The 19,646-nt window shown below is 30.8% G+C and overlaps 1 protein-coding gene across 1 annotated transcript; it reads right to left on the bottom strand.

Annotated features, from left to right (window-relative positions):
• Positions 1-5,923: 5,923 nt before the first annotated feature.
• Positions 5,924-9,022, bottom strand: LOC129309511 (cytokinin dehydrogenase 3-like). The gene is made up of 5 exons (XM_054951112.1): positions 8,333-9,022; positions 7,690-7,817; positions 6,928-7,221; positions 6,568-6,836; positions 5,924-6,448 (listed from the first exon to the last, which is right to left on the bottom strand). The coding sequence occupies exons 1-5, from the start codon at positions 8,946-8,948 to the stop codon at positions 6,151-6,153; spliced, it is 1,605 nt and encodes a 534-aa protein (XP_054807087.1). The 5' UTR covers positions 8,949-9,022; the 3' UTR covers positions 5,924-6,150.
• Positions 9,023-19,646: the final 10,624 nt, after the last annotated feature.

Genomic DNA, 19,646 nt, shown 5'->3' with positions numbered 1-19,646 from the left:
TTGTCGTATATATTATAAGTTAGAACTGTGTTGCCTTTTTAAGTAACACCACATAGGACTTACCTCTGGTTATTCATAATATATAGATTTTCAAATGATGAACTTAAAATTGTTGACTTGTCGTCTGAGGACGGTCTGTTAATATTTTCAGAAAACTTATCCATTATTGTTAAAAAATAGGATAACTGCTGCTTCACTCTGAACGCCTCTGGCTTAAGAATTAGGGGGAATATTAGCTGAGGACCACTGAGGCTACTTTATATCTAAGAAGGATTGTAAGATATTGAAATTACATTACAGCTCCTTGATACTTAGCTGAAAATAAGTTTTTTGGGTAGTGGCTCCAATGGCAAGGGTTCTGATGATCTCACCGCCAGCAGAGTCTCCAGCGGTAGTGATAGTGGAGTTTTTTGTTAAAAACAAAAAAAATTAGGAGTATTATAATTATTTTTCATAAAATTTTATTTTCAACTAAGGACCAAGTGGTTACAATGCAATTTCAAAATCTTATATTCTTCTTTAATATAAAATAGCTTTAGTGGTCCTCAGTTGATATTTTCCCAAGAACTTATATTCATTTTTTTCTCCCAAACAATTTAATATTTTCTAAAAAATAGTTTAAACACAACAACTTACGTAGACACAAGTCGTTGATAGAAGCTCTTGTCTCTTAAATAAGTAGTTAGAAATTGTGTATAAATAAGCTTAAATGATGTAGTTCATATTTTGCCTTTACTATTTTGTTTAACAAAAATTAGTCTTTTTGTAGTCAATAAAAAATACTCCTAGTCTCAAAAAGACTCTTGACAAAAAACCAAAAAGAAGAAGAAAAACGAGAAAGAAATAGTTTAAGTATAATTTTTTAACATTAAATTTATGAAAACATGATAACATAGAATCTGTATGTTTGCACATATAGCCCAATTAATAGAACCAAATAAAGATAACAGTCTAACATTTTAAATATTTTACAATGTGGCCGGATTAATATTTAAGTCAAATTGAAATAACAAAAACACCTCTTCTTAAATCTAAAATCTTATTCTCATTCTCAAAATTGAAATATATTATACCTATTAAGCTCACGGTAAAATATTCAAAAGTATTCGAATATTGAAATGATATATGATTGTAAACAGGTGACAATTTTAATAATTCAGTTACGAGAATTTTTTATTCTATTATGCAAGTTTTTTTATTTGTTTTGGGAATAAAAAGAAAAAATCACACCCCAACTAATTATATATGGGCCACATTTTAAAATTTTCAAAAAAAAATTTCATAATTTTTTGTTAATATATTTTTCATGACTATTGAGCCAATTTATTCAATTTGTAATTGAGTCACGCATATATTATCTTTTTTATGACAGGGAAGTGCATCTAAGCTTATTATTTATTCATAAAATAACAATTTTAAAAGAAAAATCCAGATAATTCACAAGCAAACAACAAAAACCGATGCTGGCAACTGGCAAGATTGCGCTGGTCAACTATTGGTGGACGTTTGAGATAAGATAACTCACTAAAAAAGGAAGTTGACACCTTTCCTTTGTCAACATCGCCCTTTCAAACAAATTTACCAGCCTTACTTTTTTTTTAAAATAATGTTATTTGGAAATTGGATGATCTGACACCCTCAATCTAAACTGGTTCCAACCCATTCTTTATGGCCTGATTTTTGAAAGTTTAAAATCATGAAAATGGAAAAAAAAAAATTACTTCATGTCATCTTTTTTGTAAGCATGTATTATTTATTTTTAATTAGATCAATATATGTGTATATTTTATAGATGATTTATTTTGCAATAAATTTGTGTTATTAGTATTATCAATAATTTAAAATTTATTTATCTTAATTTGATTTAATAAAAATATATTAATTATATAAGAACAAGTATCTAAATCTTACTTTAATTATATAAGACAAGTCTTTTCCCATATCATGAGAAGATGATTGGAATTGTATTTTCGTAAATGAATCACAAATATTACATTGAATTTTGCAAAGGACGGTGTGTTAAGGACCAGTGAAATTAGTCTTTTATATAAAGATAGTTTTTTTAATAAGGGGAACAAACATTAATGGCCTAAGATTATAAGCAAATTAAACCCATGACCTTACATTTACAGGAAAACTCACATGTCTCTAAATAATTACAACACTATTGAAGTAATATAAGCGTTTGAATTACGATTTGAATATAGAGTATAAATTTTAAATCTAAATCGTTTAAATATTAATTATTTAAATTGTCTAAATAAAAGATGGACGTTGCACGTCTTAAATTCGAACATGTTGACTCATGTGGTAATCGGTAAATGTGATGAAGTTTCAGAATTCATATGTGAGTAATCCATCTAAGATATAGATAAAAAAATAAAAAATTCAACTTAAATATCGAGATTAATTAAATCCATACGAATTGGTTATTGGTTCATGACCCTGTCAGGTATCAATCAGGTTAAATTCGATCCAAAATAATATGAGCATTAACTATTTAACTTCCAAGTGACCAAGAGATAGGTAATTCTCCATTTAGTGGACTGGGAGATGGTAAAAAATTTAAAAATTAATATCTTAATAGGAGAACAAAAGATCAAGATAATCATTTAAAGATACAGATATCCTTTTAAAAAAAATAATTCAAGTAATGGTGGTAAAGAAGAAAAGGAAAGCTAGGGTTAGGAAAAATCTTTGTGATGATTAGATTCTGTTACAGATGGGGATAGATGTGTTAATAAATATTATTATTATTACTATTTACTAATATAATGAATGAAAACTCGTCAACATGAGTATAATTCACAGTCTGTGAATGTTGGGATCTTGTCTTGGATTTTCCACACCAACAAGACATCAATCCTTAAAAGCGTTTCTTCTCTGTTGGCTGCAACCAAAAAACAAAAATAAAATAAAATAAAATAAAATAAAATATTTATATTGAAAAAAAGGTCAAAAAAATGACTGTAGCTCTCCCCACTTTCTCTGTCTCCTGACTGCCTGCAAGCTGGAATTAAGTGTTACAAAACCTGCTTTAATTGAGAGACTCATATTCATTAATATCAATATAAAAAAAATAAAATATTATCAAAATATATTATTTATAAATTATAAATAATAGACTACTAGTAGTAATTATTTTTGACATTTTATGCAGCATATACAAAAAAAATCCAAACCTGCTTAATTGAGTTAAGTGAAGTATTTGCAATGGACAAGCGTAATTAATTAAATAAGAAGCTTTTGGGTCCTGTTTAGGCCGTAAAGCGCATTACTTTAGTCAATTAATTAATGAGCAATTTTTGTTTAATAAATTATAGAAAGTGATACAAGTTTCGCTTTATGGGGGCAAAAGCCGAAGGATCGTACGACCTTTATTATCGAATCTTATTAACAATGATAATCGGGAATTATTATTTTAAAAAAAAGCAATTTGAACACAAACACGAAGAAAAAACCAGAGTAATCATCTTTAAAGCAAATGAAAGAAGGACAACTAAATAATTAATAGGTATATACTTATAAGAAGTAAGAGAAGAGGTTTGCTTTAATTTGTGACAACGAAGGCCCTCGTGGGTCTATACGTTACATATATATCTGAAACCCTAAAAGTTTAGAACCAAACACATTCTTTTCTTTTTTATTTTTTTTTCTTTTTAGGGTTGGCTAAAGTGATTCCATCACATTTAATATATGTTAGTTTGGCAAAAGAAATATGTGTGGTTGGTTCCTATAATTGGACAAAGGCCAGCTACCTCATTCTTTTAAAATTGAATTCTCTTCTTATCACCAAGGACTTCTTTCAACGTAAATGGTTTTATTTTATTTATAATTTAATGGGGGAAAACATCCATTAAGGGATAACTTAATTTATGTTGATAAGACATTTTTAAAATTATTCTATCCGAAGGCATTTGTTTCAAGTAAATTTTTAAAAAAAACATATGATATTTTTTATTTTTCATGATATAATCAATAATTTTTTTAAATTAGATAGTGCAATTAATAAAGTTTTTTAATTAAGAATATGGGTAAACATAGAAAGAGTGTGTAATTTTAAAGATAATTAGTTAACTTACTAGATGCATAATTAAGTTAAAAATGTTTTATAATACTAAACAGATGGATGGAGTGTACAAATAAGTTGTCATTACTTTTTCTTATAAATTACTACTTAATTATGCCTCCAATAAAACTATAATTTAATCTTCTGAAATTAAAGTTAGTATCATGAATAAATATATTCTTGAAATCTAAAAATATTATATTGTAATTTTAATAATTTATAATTTTAATAGGTATTGATAATAATTTATGTAAAATATTTTAGTAGAATTTCTATTTCTAAGATCTTCAATTATTAATATATGTATGTATGTATGTATGTATGTATGTATAATTGATTATTAACTATTATTCTCTCTCACACACACATGCTACTTCAGAAAAATATGTATTAAGAAAGCTTGAGCTTTTTAAGATGTTAAAAAAGTTTCTATAATCAATCAATTCATGAATGATTATTTATTAAATTCCCTACAAACCTGATTTTATTTTCTTAAAACAAAGTTTGAAATGTGACCCACCAATTATATAAACTATGAGTAGCTTCTCTCCAATGGTTGCACCCTCAGTTGATTGAGGGGTTATGATCTGAATTCTTTTATCATCCTCACAAAGCAGTGTGATCTATATATATAACATATATAAGGAAGAAAGATCTTGGCTTTAAATTTAAAAAACTGATTATAGTATTTGAACCATTTGGCGTTATCATATCTATCTAGCAACCTACGATGATTGATTCATGGAATACAGCTATGAAGATCCCCAGCTGTAGATAGACACTATACATATAATTGTAAGTAACCTAGGAGGATATCATCAATTATTATTAATGCTAGCTAGGCTGCCCTCACAAAAAGGAAGAAATAAAGCAAAAGAAAATCAAGTTAAGACAATATCATTAGTGGACAAAATACACTAATTGCCAATGAAGCACGCATGGAGGCTTGACTAATTAGAGAAATCATTGATGAATCTTATGTTCCTCCAAATATGAAGTACATTATTAAACAGTTTGAGTAATTATTTAATAAAATATTATTTTGCATTTATTCCTTTGGGTATAATTACCTGCTATCTAGTTTTATGAAGTTAAATATGAGTATTATCGGATCCAAACAGGCAAACATATTTGGTTGGCCCTCTCACCCAAGGGAAAATTTAATTTTTGATCCTAGAATCAGTTTTTCTTCATCAATTCAGTTTTTAAATTTTAATTACAAGAATTAAGTTGTATTGAGTCCATTTAAAGGCTAAATTGATAATTAAGAGGAAGTTTAGATGCTAAAAGTTATATATTATCCCTATTTTTTAATTCTAAAAAAATTAAACCCAAAATCTTATTCAAGGAATATCAAATCCCTTGACTCCACTCAAATGTTATTCATTATATATAATTACTAATCACATCATAGTCATCACAATAGTATTATGAAGAACATATATACTCAAATTATTTAGGAGGAAAATATTACGGATATATAGGCGAAGTTCTACTGGGATATATTCTTTCGTACTTGTGCTGAAATGCACCATAAACGTCGTAATATATCGTTTTCTCTTCATGTATGCTTCGAAAACTACTGATCAATATGATGACAGAGAAAGTGAGAAACACACGTAAGAGAGAGAAACAAAGACAGCTAGACAGCTGTTTCATACTTTTCTTTACACTAATTTCCTCAACTAATTTATTGGAGCTATCTATGTAAAATAAATGTCAATAATATTAGTATTGATATTTATTATATGATTTTTTTTTAAGTGAACAAGTTAATTAATGATGTAACGCTAAATTGTGTGTGTGTGTGTGTAAGCAAGGTCTACAAGTTAATTATATTTTTTTTGGCGGACTTTGAACTCTCTTAATATGTTTCTCATTAATTAACAAAAAGTTTACAGAACTAATAACTTAAAAAGACAAACTATCATCTAAGCAAATCTGGTGTCATATACACCTGCAACCAGCTAGCTAATTAATTAATTAACTAAAAGTGAGGTAGTACCACATATATACCACTCTTTTCTTGGGAAATTAATAAATACGAAAAAAAATAAAAGAAAAGAATGACTTGTAGCTAATCAATCAATGTTGTTGAAGATTCTCTGTCCTGGTGATAGAATCATTCTTGGATCAAACTGATATTTTCTTTCTTGGAAACTCATCCATTTGGTGCCAAAATGGTTTGTCCACTCTTGCTGTGTTGCGTAGTGAGGCAGATACTGCTTCACCTTGATCCCAGCTTCCTCACAGAACCTCAATATATCTCTATTTTGAACATCAAATGCTTTCCAATCATCAAACCCACTTGAATGCAAAAATCCCACTGTGTAAAACACTTCCTCGTCTGGTATACTCGCTGACATTTTGTCGTTCCACCTGAAAAATGGGTGAAATTTTTTTTTTTTCCCTTTAGGCTTCTTGTTTTGGACAAAAAATTGCATCTTTAATTTCTCGTTTTTTAAGCAAATAAGAATTATCTGTGATTCTGGACTTACTTGCTTCGGTTCATGGGATAAACTAAGACTGGTCCTTTGGTAATGTTTCGTTTGAGGATAATATCTTTAAAAACCCCAGAATCAAAATCGTGGATTCGAGATTTGGGTACAAACATATTTAGCCATGGATGAGGAACATCCCATAGTCCTTGTGATTGAAGCTTTAGCTCTCCACTCCGAACTCTATTCAAGAACTCCATAAACGACACATTTTTCTCGTAATAAAACCCAGGAACATAGCTCAGTCCTCGGACCATTTCTTGAAGTTCCTATACAGCACACATACAGATACAACAAGCAAGTTAAAGTTTGCATGTGAGAACTAAAAGTTAAAATAGGATCAATTGAGAATATATATACCTTGTCCACACTATGTTCAGAATGGTCATCATAGTATTTGGCGAATTCGAGGCAGTATAGAATGCTATGTTGAACAAGTAGAGAGATTATTTTAGGGTGGTCTGATGATGGAAAGAAAGAGGATCTCCAATTATTGATGGGTCCTTGGTGCATCAGAAGCATCCCTTCCAAATAATCTAAGGCATTATCATCATCATCATTATCTCTCTTCTTTTCTCCACTGATTGAGATTAATCGTTCTTGGTCTTTTGTGAAGGCAGAGAAATCATTGTAGATCACTCTGACCCACTTAACCTGCGAAACACACATACAAATATCCTCCATTATTAACATCCCTTTATTGTACTAATTCACTAATTAATGCATCAATAATGCATGCATGCCATAGACACTGATCGTTTATTTGATGATTAATCCTCACATATCTACTTTTTTTTTTCCTTTTACAAAGTTTCAAACTCGTAATTTGGTAAATACGTGTAACATGTACAAAGACATGCAGAAACGTAGGGTGTATATATGTGAACGGTGTGAATAAGATATGAGGGTGTGAGTGAACTCTGACTTTTGGGAAAAGGACAGATTGCAGAGTTTTAATAAATGCAAGAGTTGAAAAATGTGAGGAACAGAGGGTTTTTTTTTTTTTGACATTATATATGAACGTAATGAATGGCTTGAAGAATTAAGTGTAGCGAGCTAGGAGACAAAGTGGCAGTCAATTCTCGTGCAAAATATATATATATATATATATATATAACGTACTCGTTTTGGAGCTGGCCGAAGAGCGATTCTTGCTCTTGCTATGATTCCAAATTGCCCCAAACCTCCAAGAACCCCATGAAAAAGTTCTGAGTTCTTCTCCGGCGAGCAGGTTAAGAAATCTCCTTTTCCTGAATCAATCACAACAAACATAAAATCCTTTCACATAATTTTCTTTATATTGTTATTAGCCACATGCATGTTAAAATATATATATATATATATATACTTGTATGTCCTGGTCAACAGTCAATAAGTGTTTCAGTTTTCTACGATATAAAAAAAGTTGACCATACGCGACTTGAGAGTTGAGCCCAAGTAGCCTGCTTGATCTCAATTATATAAGACAGAATTGTTTATTAGTTAAATATTAGTGAATAAATCAAGAGAGGTTGGCTATGACCGTGGAAACTGGTGACAGAAGGAATTGTTCAAAGTAGGGGGGGCCCCGATGAAACACTGCAACATCCACAAAATTTCCAGAAAAAACGAAATCAATCTATTTAGTTTTAAAAAGTTTGTCTTTTTATAGTACTTTAACTATCATCTCAAATCAATCTATTTTTTTTATACGATCAGTTGATTCAAATTTATTAAATTAAAACTTGAGAGAAAGCAACAGCTTTTAGTATGCTTTTGATCATACCAGTGATGACATCCATTTCATGGACATTGCTGATCTGAGGTCCGTAACGGAAGGTCTGGCCGCTGATGCCGGCGTTAGACAGAGTGCCGCCGACGGTCAGGTAGAGATAATCCGTCCACGATGGCGGTGCAAGTCCGTGTCGGAGCGTGGCCTGAAGAACATCAATCCAGAGCTGTTCACCTCCGACGTCGGCGTAGTAACCGACGGAAGGGTCATGGAACACAGAACCGATTCCGAAGCCGAGACTCTGTCGCCGGAGGGCGGACATGTCGACGACGACGCCGTTGGGAACCATGGCTTGGCCGCGAGTTGAGTGGCCTTGTCCTCTGGCGGCGATGTGGAAAGGAACAGAGCTGGTGTAGGAGGATTTTATCAAGCTGATAATGTCGTATATGGAAGATGGTTGAAACACGGCGAGAGGAGACTCACGAACGAGATTGCCATAGTCGCTTGAAGCTATTTTAATGGCTTCCGGGTCGTCACGTAGCCTGTGGGATATATTCGAAGGTACCAGACTCGGCCCTGTGAGCTCGGTTTTGCCCACAGTTGATATCAAACGGGTTATGGTTATTATAGTCAGTACGAAATATGTAGGAAAGGGGAAATTCTCAGCCATTTCTGAAGCTAGCAGGGAAAGACAGTGAGAATGAAAGACAAGAGCTGGAGGAGGAGGAGGAGGAGAGCTTGAGCTTGTGGTGGTGAGGATGAATTAGGGAGGGAAAGGAAAAGTGGGGTTATATATAATTTGCATGAGGTAAAAAGGTGGAATTCTCGGGTAAAGGCAACGACGTCGTAGGTGGGGATGTGTAAATGACAGAGAGAGAGAGGTGGCTAAAATTCAAAGTTCAAAGATACGATGGAACATGACTAAAGATTATTTTTCCTTTTCCCTTCCAAAACGTCATGAAACTATTCATGAGGAGGGAAAGTAATTGATTTTTTTAAAATAAAATATTAACATATGGGGTACGTGTTTTTTTGTGAATATATGTGCTTGTGTGTGTGTGTGTGCGCGCATCATAATGATCACGAAGATTCGCAGCAATTTAAACCCACAGATAAATTTTCCAATACTGTGGGCCTCATCAATTTATCAGAGAGAGAGAGACAGACGAGCGACCAGGGAACGCCTATAGACCGTTGGATCAAGATTGTGTGTGGTCAACGTTGGTCAACCATCATCCATCGTGAACTGGTGTGTCGCACTTTAATATTGCGCAAAAATGATGCGACTTGGCATTCAAGGGTCTGAGGACGGTAAAGATTAGGTAATTATCAGAAAGATCCATTAAATTTTTTTTTTTTTTTGGGTTTTTTTGGGGGAAAGGCTGAACCAGAAGCTATGTGGTAATGAATTCACCTGTTGTGGTTCACGGAAGGGTAATGGCCAATATTGAACTGAGGGAGACATCAAATCAGATTTCCTTCTGGCCAGATTTTGTTTGTGACCGTCTATGCCAACATGTAATCAATGAAAATTAAAGTCAAGCTTCCAAATGCTACTATAATTATGCCCGCCCATTTCTTGTCTCGCTATATATATATATATATAGTATGTATGTTTTCTTACTTATATTATTATTGATGTTGTCATACATGTCTATGTATTAGTTTTTTTTTAAATATATATTCTTCCTTTGAGAGGGTTGATTATCATTAGTTGGCTAAATCCTCATTGAACTATATATACCCATTTGCACTGTACTGTTTTTATTTGCCTACTTTAATTATATATCTAATGAACCCAGCTAGCTAGCTAAACAAGACTGCTTAATTTGTATGATAATACCACAGGGATATATTTATATATGTCTAAATAAATAACACTAACGCCTGGCTTGCATTTCATTTTTAAAAAGATATGGCTCTGAAAAAAATAACACCATGCCACACACACGCAAGAGAGAATCCAGTGAGAACTGATCATTAACATATATAGTACACTATACATATATAATTTTGGAGCTAGCAGGGTTAGCTTTTGAAGTGGCTGAAAATCTAGTTGGTGCAATTTGAGTAATAAATAACATTATATATATTGACACACACACAACTATTAAAAATGTGGAAAAGAATGTCGAAAAAGCTAACGAGGAATCTATCTGTACTAACCAAAGGTTTGGTTTAGGCCACGGAGGTGGCTAATTAAAATTAATTATTTAAACAGAGAAGGCAAAGACAAGTACGTGATCTTCTTAGGTCATGATCGAATATTTTGACTGGAATAATAAGTGGGGAAATTGGACTAATTAAGAACAAAGTGTTTTTGTTCAAAGAACAATCTTTGACCCGAAGATCTCGCAGGTAGGGGGAGCTATCTGGTAGCAAGACCCTCCACCATTTATATATATGCATGGCTGATCAATATCAATATTGGAGCAATATTTTTGAATACCTTAATGCTTGCCCATTAAGATTTAAGATCTTTGACAAAAAACATGTGCCCCATGCATGACCAATAAATGACAAAAATCAATGACTTCATAACTCTAACTCGATGGTCCTTATTGGTTGGATTTCAATGAATATGCATGTGGCATTTATAATTTTTGTGAGAATACCTTCCCACATGTCCTAACAGTGGCAGTTAGGTCTTCTTCTACCTAACGAAACACATTATTTTGGAGAAGAAAATGCATGTGGGGAAACATAGCATGTTATAGAATGTTTTTTTTTCCCCGGAATATAGGACCACGTATTGATTGATTAGAGTCTCGTTGGACACGTTTTGGTGGAATCCCAATTCATCTCGAGAGGATACAAAGAGAGCGATGTAGCAATATATGTATATGTTGCCACCATTAACGACTGATATTGTGACTTTGACATTTTTGTGGAGTGAATTATTGTGAGCAATGAACATATACAATGAACTTACACCGCTCTTATTTCGGACCGATCCCTATAATGGCTATAGTAAAGCCATAAGCATCATCTTCATCATTATATATGCAAAGGTTTGTGTTCAAAAGATACAAGACAAGACATCGATCATCGAATGAATCTGGATCTAGCTGGCTTAGATTTTTGTTGTTTTCTGGAGGGTAAGCTTTTCAATTCTGACAAAGCATCACGACAGTAATTTTTTTTTTTAAAAAATCCTTCTTTCCAAACATCACTAAAATATGTAGCTGCCAATATTCCTTCTGTAATTTTGCAATTCCTTGTGTCAATCTCGTGATACTTTACGCCGAGACCATAGCATATATAATTTAAAAATATAATAACATGTTTATGTGAATGCTAAAATTTACGAATCATTTCTTTTTATCTTGTATTAGCTCACAAGTCCTGGCTGTAGTCAGAAATGGGGAAAAGGACAAGTAGTCAAATAGCATCTTAATTCAAAACCTCAAATTAAACTCAGGTTTATGAGTAATTTCTCTCTATTTTTTATTAATTATCAAGATTTTATTCTCTCACATTAACTCAAGTCCATTTAGACTTGAACAGCGTAACAATTTAAACGAGTGGCTAGTAAAACTGATCTTATCTGGTTTTCCTTTTTCGGAACAAAGTTGCAGCAGCTACAGCATAAAGCTTATTGAGGATGCCGAATACAACGTGTGAGTGTGTGTGTGTGAGAGCGAGAGAGAGAGAGAGAAAGGGTTTTGTCCAGAAGGGAGAGAGAAGGTGGGGGGCACTGTTAGTAAGATATTGAAGATCTTTATGGGGACCAAGGCAGGCAAGAAAAGCCACAAGATCACGTGGACATAGAAGAGAAACAACAACGATATATACCCTTTCCAACTCCACAGTGCAAACACAGAGCCAAATCTCATGTCACTTTGATTGCCGTAAATGGCGTCCAGTGCAATAATAATGTATATGGATCGCCGTACGTGCATGGATTGGGATTTGGGGTTTGAGCTAGGAAGCATGTGACCATATGAGAGAGAGAGAGAGCTCGACATATATTGCTCTCTTCTATCCTCTTCCTCTCATTCTTGCCCTATTCGGCTCTGTGATATGCCCCTTCCAATTCTCATTTTGAAAGTTGTGAAAATGGCAAAACCATGATTAAAATCTCTCTTGTACCCCAAATCCTAGCTAGCTGCTAGATTTTCATCTCATTTTTCCCTTCCATTAATGCTTTTTCTTGCCATTTTCTGGGATTCGCGTCACTGCAACCTTTTTGTTTCTTTCTTTTGGTTTGCACGAAAACAACCACAACCAGTGCAATAATTCAGTTTATTTCTAATCACTCCAGGAATACTGAAAGAAAAATCCCTCATCAGGATACATAAATTGTGTTGATGACTCAATAGTTCCCTTTAATTATGTATATCAGATTTAATTAGGGGAAAAATTTTGATAATATGTTTGTTAATTTTAATTTAGTTCTTCAAAGTTCAATCCATTTATTTAAATTTATATTTAAAATATTAGATTAAATGTCAAATTAGCATCTAAGTTATATGTTCAGTAGTGTTTGAGATTCTAAATTCATATTTTTTAGAGTAATGCTCACCTTCATCATTCTAAAATGTGCAACGTGTCCCCTACTGTTGATTAATATTAACTTTGATTATCAATTAACTAAAAAAATTATTAAAAAAATGACATCAAAGATTATAAAAAAATTAATAAAATTTTCTTGATCTTTTTCTGTAAATTTTGTTGTCATTATCTGTAATTTTGTTGTCTTTTTCTATAATTTTTGAAGTATTTGTCTATCATATTTTAATAAACTAATAGTTAAAATTAACTTTTGTTAATAATAATATTAACATATTACACCGTTTTTAAAAGTTAAAAGAAAATATTACATAAAAAATAAGTTTAGGGTCATAGGCATTCCTAAACCTATAGTTTAAAAGCTAATTTGTCATCTAACTCTAAAATATTTTGCTTTTAATATTGTCTTCACGTTAAATCTCAATTACAAAGAATAAATAAATAAATATAACTGGGTAACATGGCCTAGTTAAGATAAGTTGATGTGATCATTTTATTAAATCTACTTGTGTTGAAATATACCATGATCTAGGCACTAAAATATAATATTATACTGCTTTGAGTAATTAATATGAAATTTCCCTTACACGCATGACTTATTTTATTGACAAATGGACTTTTTAATAATCTCGCACCAACTTCTTTTAAGATCATATCACTCGTTTTTATATATTATATATTTGTTAAAAAGATATACAAAATGGCAATTTTACTTTGAAGAGGGAAAAATATACATTTTGAACAATTAAATTACGTCCCTTAAAAAACTATATCCACAACTTTATTCTGGAGACACGGTAATGAATCAGACATGTTCGAAACCTATTATGAACATACACTAGCGACTTTAATTAAACTAAGGATTAATATAATTGTCCATGCATGTGATAAACTATAAAGCAGGGAGATAGTAAAATGCATATATCATATGATCGAAGATACTTGATTACAAAACAACAAAATAGTTTACCAAAAGCTGAGACACATTTGGAGGTAATCAAACTCTCTAAGCCGAGGCACAACACAATCATGCACGAACAATCCATGATTGTGTTACTGTCGAGAAATAATCAGACATCATCAACATGCTAATTAAATATCAGTACCATATTGACATTAAAGTAAATATAACAGCTAAGCCCCACGTGGACTTGGATTTAACATACAGAATAAGTTAAATGATTCGGTGAGAGGTCGGTTCCCACTTTGCCTAACATTAGGCTGCATACACAATTCTTCAAGACTTTGACAAAGTGAGCCCCTATATATATATAGACCGACGAAAAAAAAAAACAAAGAGAAGAGAAATTTCTTCAAACAAAACAGACATCCTCAAGCATTATTGCATATCAATGTTCAAAAATGGAAGAGAGAATAAATGGGCAAGAAGAGCAAAAAAATGTTACATCTTACTCAAAATTTTAAAGGTTAAATTTATGCATGGGTGATTCTTCTTTTATTATATATTATGTCATTGAGCTTAAAACTTCTCATATTGCCTTAACTCCACTGACATCTGGACAATTGAGCAACTCTCTCTCTCTATATGTACACCAGCAGTACTTTGGAAGCTCTAATACTTTGCCCACGTTCAAAGAAGGGGTCCTTCAATTACTTTGCAGAAATTCGCGGATAAGCAAGGTAATGATTAGCCCTCAATTCTATTGTCTAATCTTTTTGAACAGTATGATTGTCACTTGCCTAGTTGGGTGTCACTTTAAGCTAGCATTAATGTGCTCTTATATATGTGTGTGGAATAGGACAACATGATCTTATACATACCTGTAGGAAATTAATTAATTGAAGCCATTTTGTTTGGGACCAAATGGGGGAAAAAATAAACCCATAATGCATAATAAGGTGCCATAAGTAGGCCAGGGATTTTCTGAAGCCAATGGTGAAATGCATGTGAAGCTACCGCGTTAACAAATTATACCTTTTCAACAAATTAATCACATGCTACTCCCTAATAAAATATTAATTATTAATTAGATTAAAAAATCATAGTTGTATTAAGAATGTCGATCCATACATTATTTCAATAACATGGTTGGAGCACATTGATTTAAAATTTACTATTTTGACCATGATCAAACTAATCATAGATTAGTAAAATAATACATACTTAGCTTTAATTTTACATCAAGTCTTCACCACTTTGTCATCAGATTTTAGAGTATATCAGTTTTGAAAACATTACTTGTCAGGAATGGGGAGGTATAAGTAGGTATAGGATAAGTTTAGCTTAATAATTAGTATATGATAAAAAGAAAGAACACATAAACTTGAACCTTAAAATTTTAAATTAATATGTGATGTTTTTATACTAATCTTACCCGTTTGTTCTCTCTCCCCATTTTTCAAGTGATTGCTTCCCATTCCTTAAAAGTAGTGTTAGTGTCCGGTTTTACTTGGGACTTGAAAAATCTCATTAGTGTTCATACATTTAAAGCTCAAAAAATTAAACTGGCCCTAATTGCAAACACTGAGACTTGGTCTTTTGTGGTTTTTTTTTTTTTAACATGAAAAGTTTAACATTAAATAAAGTCAGATTTAATAATTAATATAAAATAATGAAAAAAATTATAAATTTAAGACTTAAAGTTTTGAATTAAGATGTAACATTATTTCATTACTTTTTGCCTATTTTTCCTTTTTCTTTGTATAGTCGCTCCCATTGTTGCTAACAATTACAAATTGTTGGCCTAAATACTTTTAGCATATTTTGATTTTGGTTCCTACACTTTTATTTCTTTATTTCAAGTCCCTTAAACTTTATTTATCTACAACATTAGTTCTACATTTTTAAATATAATCATAAAGACTTAACAATGATTAATATAATATTGTGCATGAACTCTATTACTCCTTCTATTGACTTATTAAAATTATGATTTGTATAAGAAATGAGTACAAGACAAAAAACAAGTAGGAGATTAAATTAGAATCTTTAAACATACAATGAATAAAGCTTTGAAAAGAAGAAAACACACAATTAAGACAAACAGGTGAAAAGATTAATAGTCAAATTTACTCATACAATGTCCAACTCATCATATAATTTTATCAACTTGTCAAAAAAATTAAACAAAATTATGCATGTGTCAGTAGATTTAACTCTGTTAATGAAGATAAAGACTCATATTGTATATATATGAAACTTAAAATGTTTGAAACAACAAAACAGAAGTATAAAGATTAATATCAAAATACGTTAAAAATATAGTGGCCAGGACTCCCGAGAGTTGTATTTTACCCATACTAATGCGGAAGAGTAGTTATGGTGAATAAGAATAGCGAAGGTGTTGTCAGAAGAGTTTTGAGTGCTGGCTGGCAATGTATAAAATGCAGGGCGGTGCATACTTTCAGAAACGTACTAATAAGATGTTCCAATAGATCCTCTTCTTGACTTCTTCAATATCTGTGCGATCCCTTTCTCTCACGTACATGCCTAAGCTAGGGGGCCTAATGCTTCATTCAATTCTTCCGTATAGAAGCTTTAAAGGTGACAGCAGTGATTGTTCAAAAATAAAAAATAAAAAAAGTCACTGCAGAAGCTTGTACTCTTTCAATTTTTTTTATAAATTATTTTTTTAACTCTCATCAATGTCAATATAAAAAATATATATTTTTTATTTAAAAATATAAAATACTTTTAATTAAATTTTATCTCTCAATAAAATAATAATATATTTTTTAATTAAATTTATTTTTATTAAATATCCTATAATAAATATAAAATTATTATTAATAAGGACATATTTATAAAAAAATAATGATTACATCTTTAAAATTTAAAAAAGTATTATATTTTTTAATATTTAATCTTTTAAAAAAATATTTTATATTTTTAATGAAGGGAGTAATAAATAAAAATATGTAAATTTAGTTATATTCTTATATGATAAATTTAAAAAATAATGTGAAATTACTTTTTTCTTTCATAAAGTGTAATTTTAAAAATATTTTTTAAAATATTATTTAAAAATGAGGTTAAATAAATTTTTTAAAATGTATTTTATAAATGGTATTAAACTAATTCAACTTTTGTTCTTATATATATATATATATATACATACGTTTTTGTTTTAGCCAAGGTGCCACACATAGTGTCGTCCTTGAATCATGCACAGTAGGGGGAAAAAAAAGCTTTATCTTTTTGGAAACGTAATAGTTTGGGATAGAAAATTGAATGGCATGAAACATCCATGCGATCTGGACAAAGTCCAACAAGACACGCAGAAACATGAAATCGTTGCTTGCCTGATCAGTGCTGTTATGAATTAACTTTGTACTGCACTGTCGTGTGGTAATAAGACAATTAAAAACAGTGTTAATGGTCTTAATTAATTAATAATACCAGAAACTTGCCCCTCAAGATATTAATGCCAGTGATCTGACTTTTACCTTTCATGAAAGGATACATAACAGTTTCACAGGGATTGAAACTTTGTGTGATTGTTTGGTTTCTGTTTTTATTTTTTATTTTTTAAAATTGTTTTGTAATGTAGACGTGCAGTTTTGAAATTATTTTTAAAATAAAATGAAATGAAATTCAGTTGGTTATGACTTACGGATTAAAAAATAGCATTTACAATTAAACATAAACTGATAGTGATAATTATAAATAGTTAATGATAATAATTAATAATAAAAATTAATTAAGGTAACTATAATTTTTAATAATCAAATGTAGTATATTTAAAAAATAAAATAAAAATAACTTAAAATTGTTTCTATTTTTCATTTTAAAAATAAAAAATGAAAACAATTTTAAAATAACTAAATAAAAAACACTAATTCAGGTAAATTTTTAAATTTTTTATTTTCAAAAACAAAAAATAATTTTTATGTATATCCAAAAAGCTTTCATTTTTCACTTCCATCGCTTTTCTATTCTAAGAAAAGCTTTTTATATATCTTCAATAAATAATATATATATATATATATATTTGTAATCATTAGAAGGGAAAATATAACCATTATAATATGTCCCTATACTTTGATTGTGATTTGTTTTTAGTTCTTTATAATTTTGTCTTGTCATCTCCAATCCCTTTAGTTTGATCCTTATATGCAATCCCTATAATTTTAAAAATGTCTGTATAAAGACCAAGAGTTAACACTGATCAAGGAGTTAATTTTTTTCATCAATGTGGATTTAACTCCATTAACTCCAATACTAGCATGATAAAATTATAATCACATGTAAATAAATTGCAGAAGATTAAAAAAAATAAAAAGGTATAAAATCATAAAACCTTTGAAACGGCAAGGGTAGAAGTGCATTGGCACTACATTGGACGTCAGTTTAACACGTCAACGCAGGGATTAATAACGTAAGTATACATTAGTATTTTTAAAACTCCGTCAATTCTAACTCATAATTCTTATTAGTATTTTTAAAATTACAAGGATTAACGTTATAAACAGAAATCAAACTAAAGGGACAGCAGGGTGAAAAAGAAAATAAAACTATATATAGAGACCGAAAATAAAATACAATCCAAATGTAGTGACTTACTTTGTATTTTCCACTGTTATAATTATCATATCATCCTCTGAATACTTTTTTTGTTTCCCTTGGCCAAAAAAAAATTATCATATCATCTCTTCAATATGTTTCGCTAGTTACACTATACAAGTAGTTTTGGTGCTAATTAAACCTGTTGGTGCAATGACTACCGCAGCTAATCATCAACGATATGCAATAACTAATCTCAATGAAAGCAATATATCATATTGCTGGCCAAGAGTGTTGGGTACGCATTGTGATTATATTAACTTGAATCAACATCGATCATATTAGGTGTGTTATGATGTGGATCAACTGTGTTGTTATCCCATATATAATCAAAAAGTAGTGTGGATCGGATCAGATTTGATTCATGATGTAAAAGATTCGTTCTATATTACGAGGAAGTTCCAATTCTCTGTCACCTCTTGCTAAAAAGAACAAAAAAAAACAAAAATGAAAAGAAGAGAAATGAATGAAGGTGGGGGTTGGGAAGTGAGAACACTGGCTCTTAGTTTCAAAATTGACAGTTCAACAAATGCAGAATCTTTAGCAAGATATGGTCGAGGGAGCAAAGAATATATGTAATATTAAAAGCACCACAGCTTTTTCAATGATATTAACTTTTCTTTGGATTTACATTCACAGTTGATTTCAATTTATTTTTTTGTCCCTGGTCCCTTTTATTTTGTGGTGGAGAGACTTCGAATTTTGTCCAAACCAGATCGAATGGATCACGAGTTACATCATTGACTTGTTATTATTTTTGATTCACAATTAAATTTATTTTCTCATCACCCAGTAAGGATATAAAAAAATTACTCATTCAAATTTTAAATATAAATATAGTTTGAACAAACTTCAAAATTTTCCAATTGAAAAGATTCGAGATGATTCTTGAGTATTGACAGGCCTCTTGGCTTTTTGTGGAGATAAATTGGCTTCCACTATACTCTCTTTTATCCACAATATGCTTAAGTATTAGTAATTATTATCACGATTTTAAAATAATTACTTAAAACTTTAATTTTTTTTATATCTTGGTAAATAGGATGGATGGATGCCGTGGGAAAGAGGGAAAATATGAACTATCAACCTATCCCTCCCACTCCAGTCCAAGGCTCCTCATCCATGAGTTCCAAATTCCAAATTAATTATGGTAGCTAACATTATTTAGAATGTTAGTCCACCTATATACACTAGTGCCTGAATTAAATAAAAACAGACATATACAACAAATCAACATATTAACATGCATAAAAATTTGAATTTTTAACATGTATTCCCTCCGTTTCTATATATAAAAGGAAAAGGTTAAAAAATTATATCACATAGTTTAAT

Source organism: Prosopis cineraria, unplaced genomic scaffold (assembly GCF_029017545.1).
Source record: "Prosopis cineraria cultivar Desert tree isolate PC_DT_omini unplaced genomic scaffold, ASM2901754v1 PC4, whole genome shotgun sequence".
NCBI classification, from domain to species: domain Eukaryota; kingdom Viridiplantae; phylum Streptophyta; class Magnoliopsida; order Fabales; family Fabaceae; genus Prosopis; species Prosopis cineraria.
The sequence above is the reverse complement of the archived record's forward strand: the minus strand, read 5'-3'. Positions and strand labels throughout refer to the sequence as shown.

Excerpts from the sequence above, each read along its gene's own strand:
- LOC129309511 (XM_054951112.1), bottom strand. The coding sequence starts at position 8,948 with ATGGCTGAGAATTTCCCCTTTCCTACATATTTCGTACTGACTATAATA. Across the intron at positions 7,818-8,332 it reads TGAAATGGATGTCATCACTG|GAAAAGGAGATTTCTTAACC; the intron begins GTATGATCAAAA and ends TGATTGATTCAG. Across the intron at positions 7,222-7,689 it reads TTCGGCCAGCTCCAAAACGA|GTTAAGTGGGTCAGAGTGAT; the intron begins GTACGTTATATA and ends TGTGTTTCGCAG.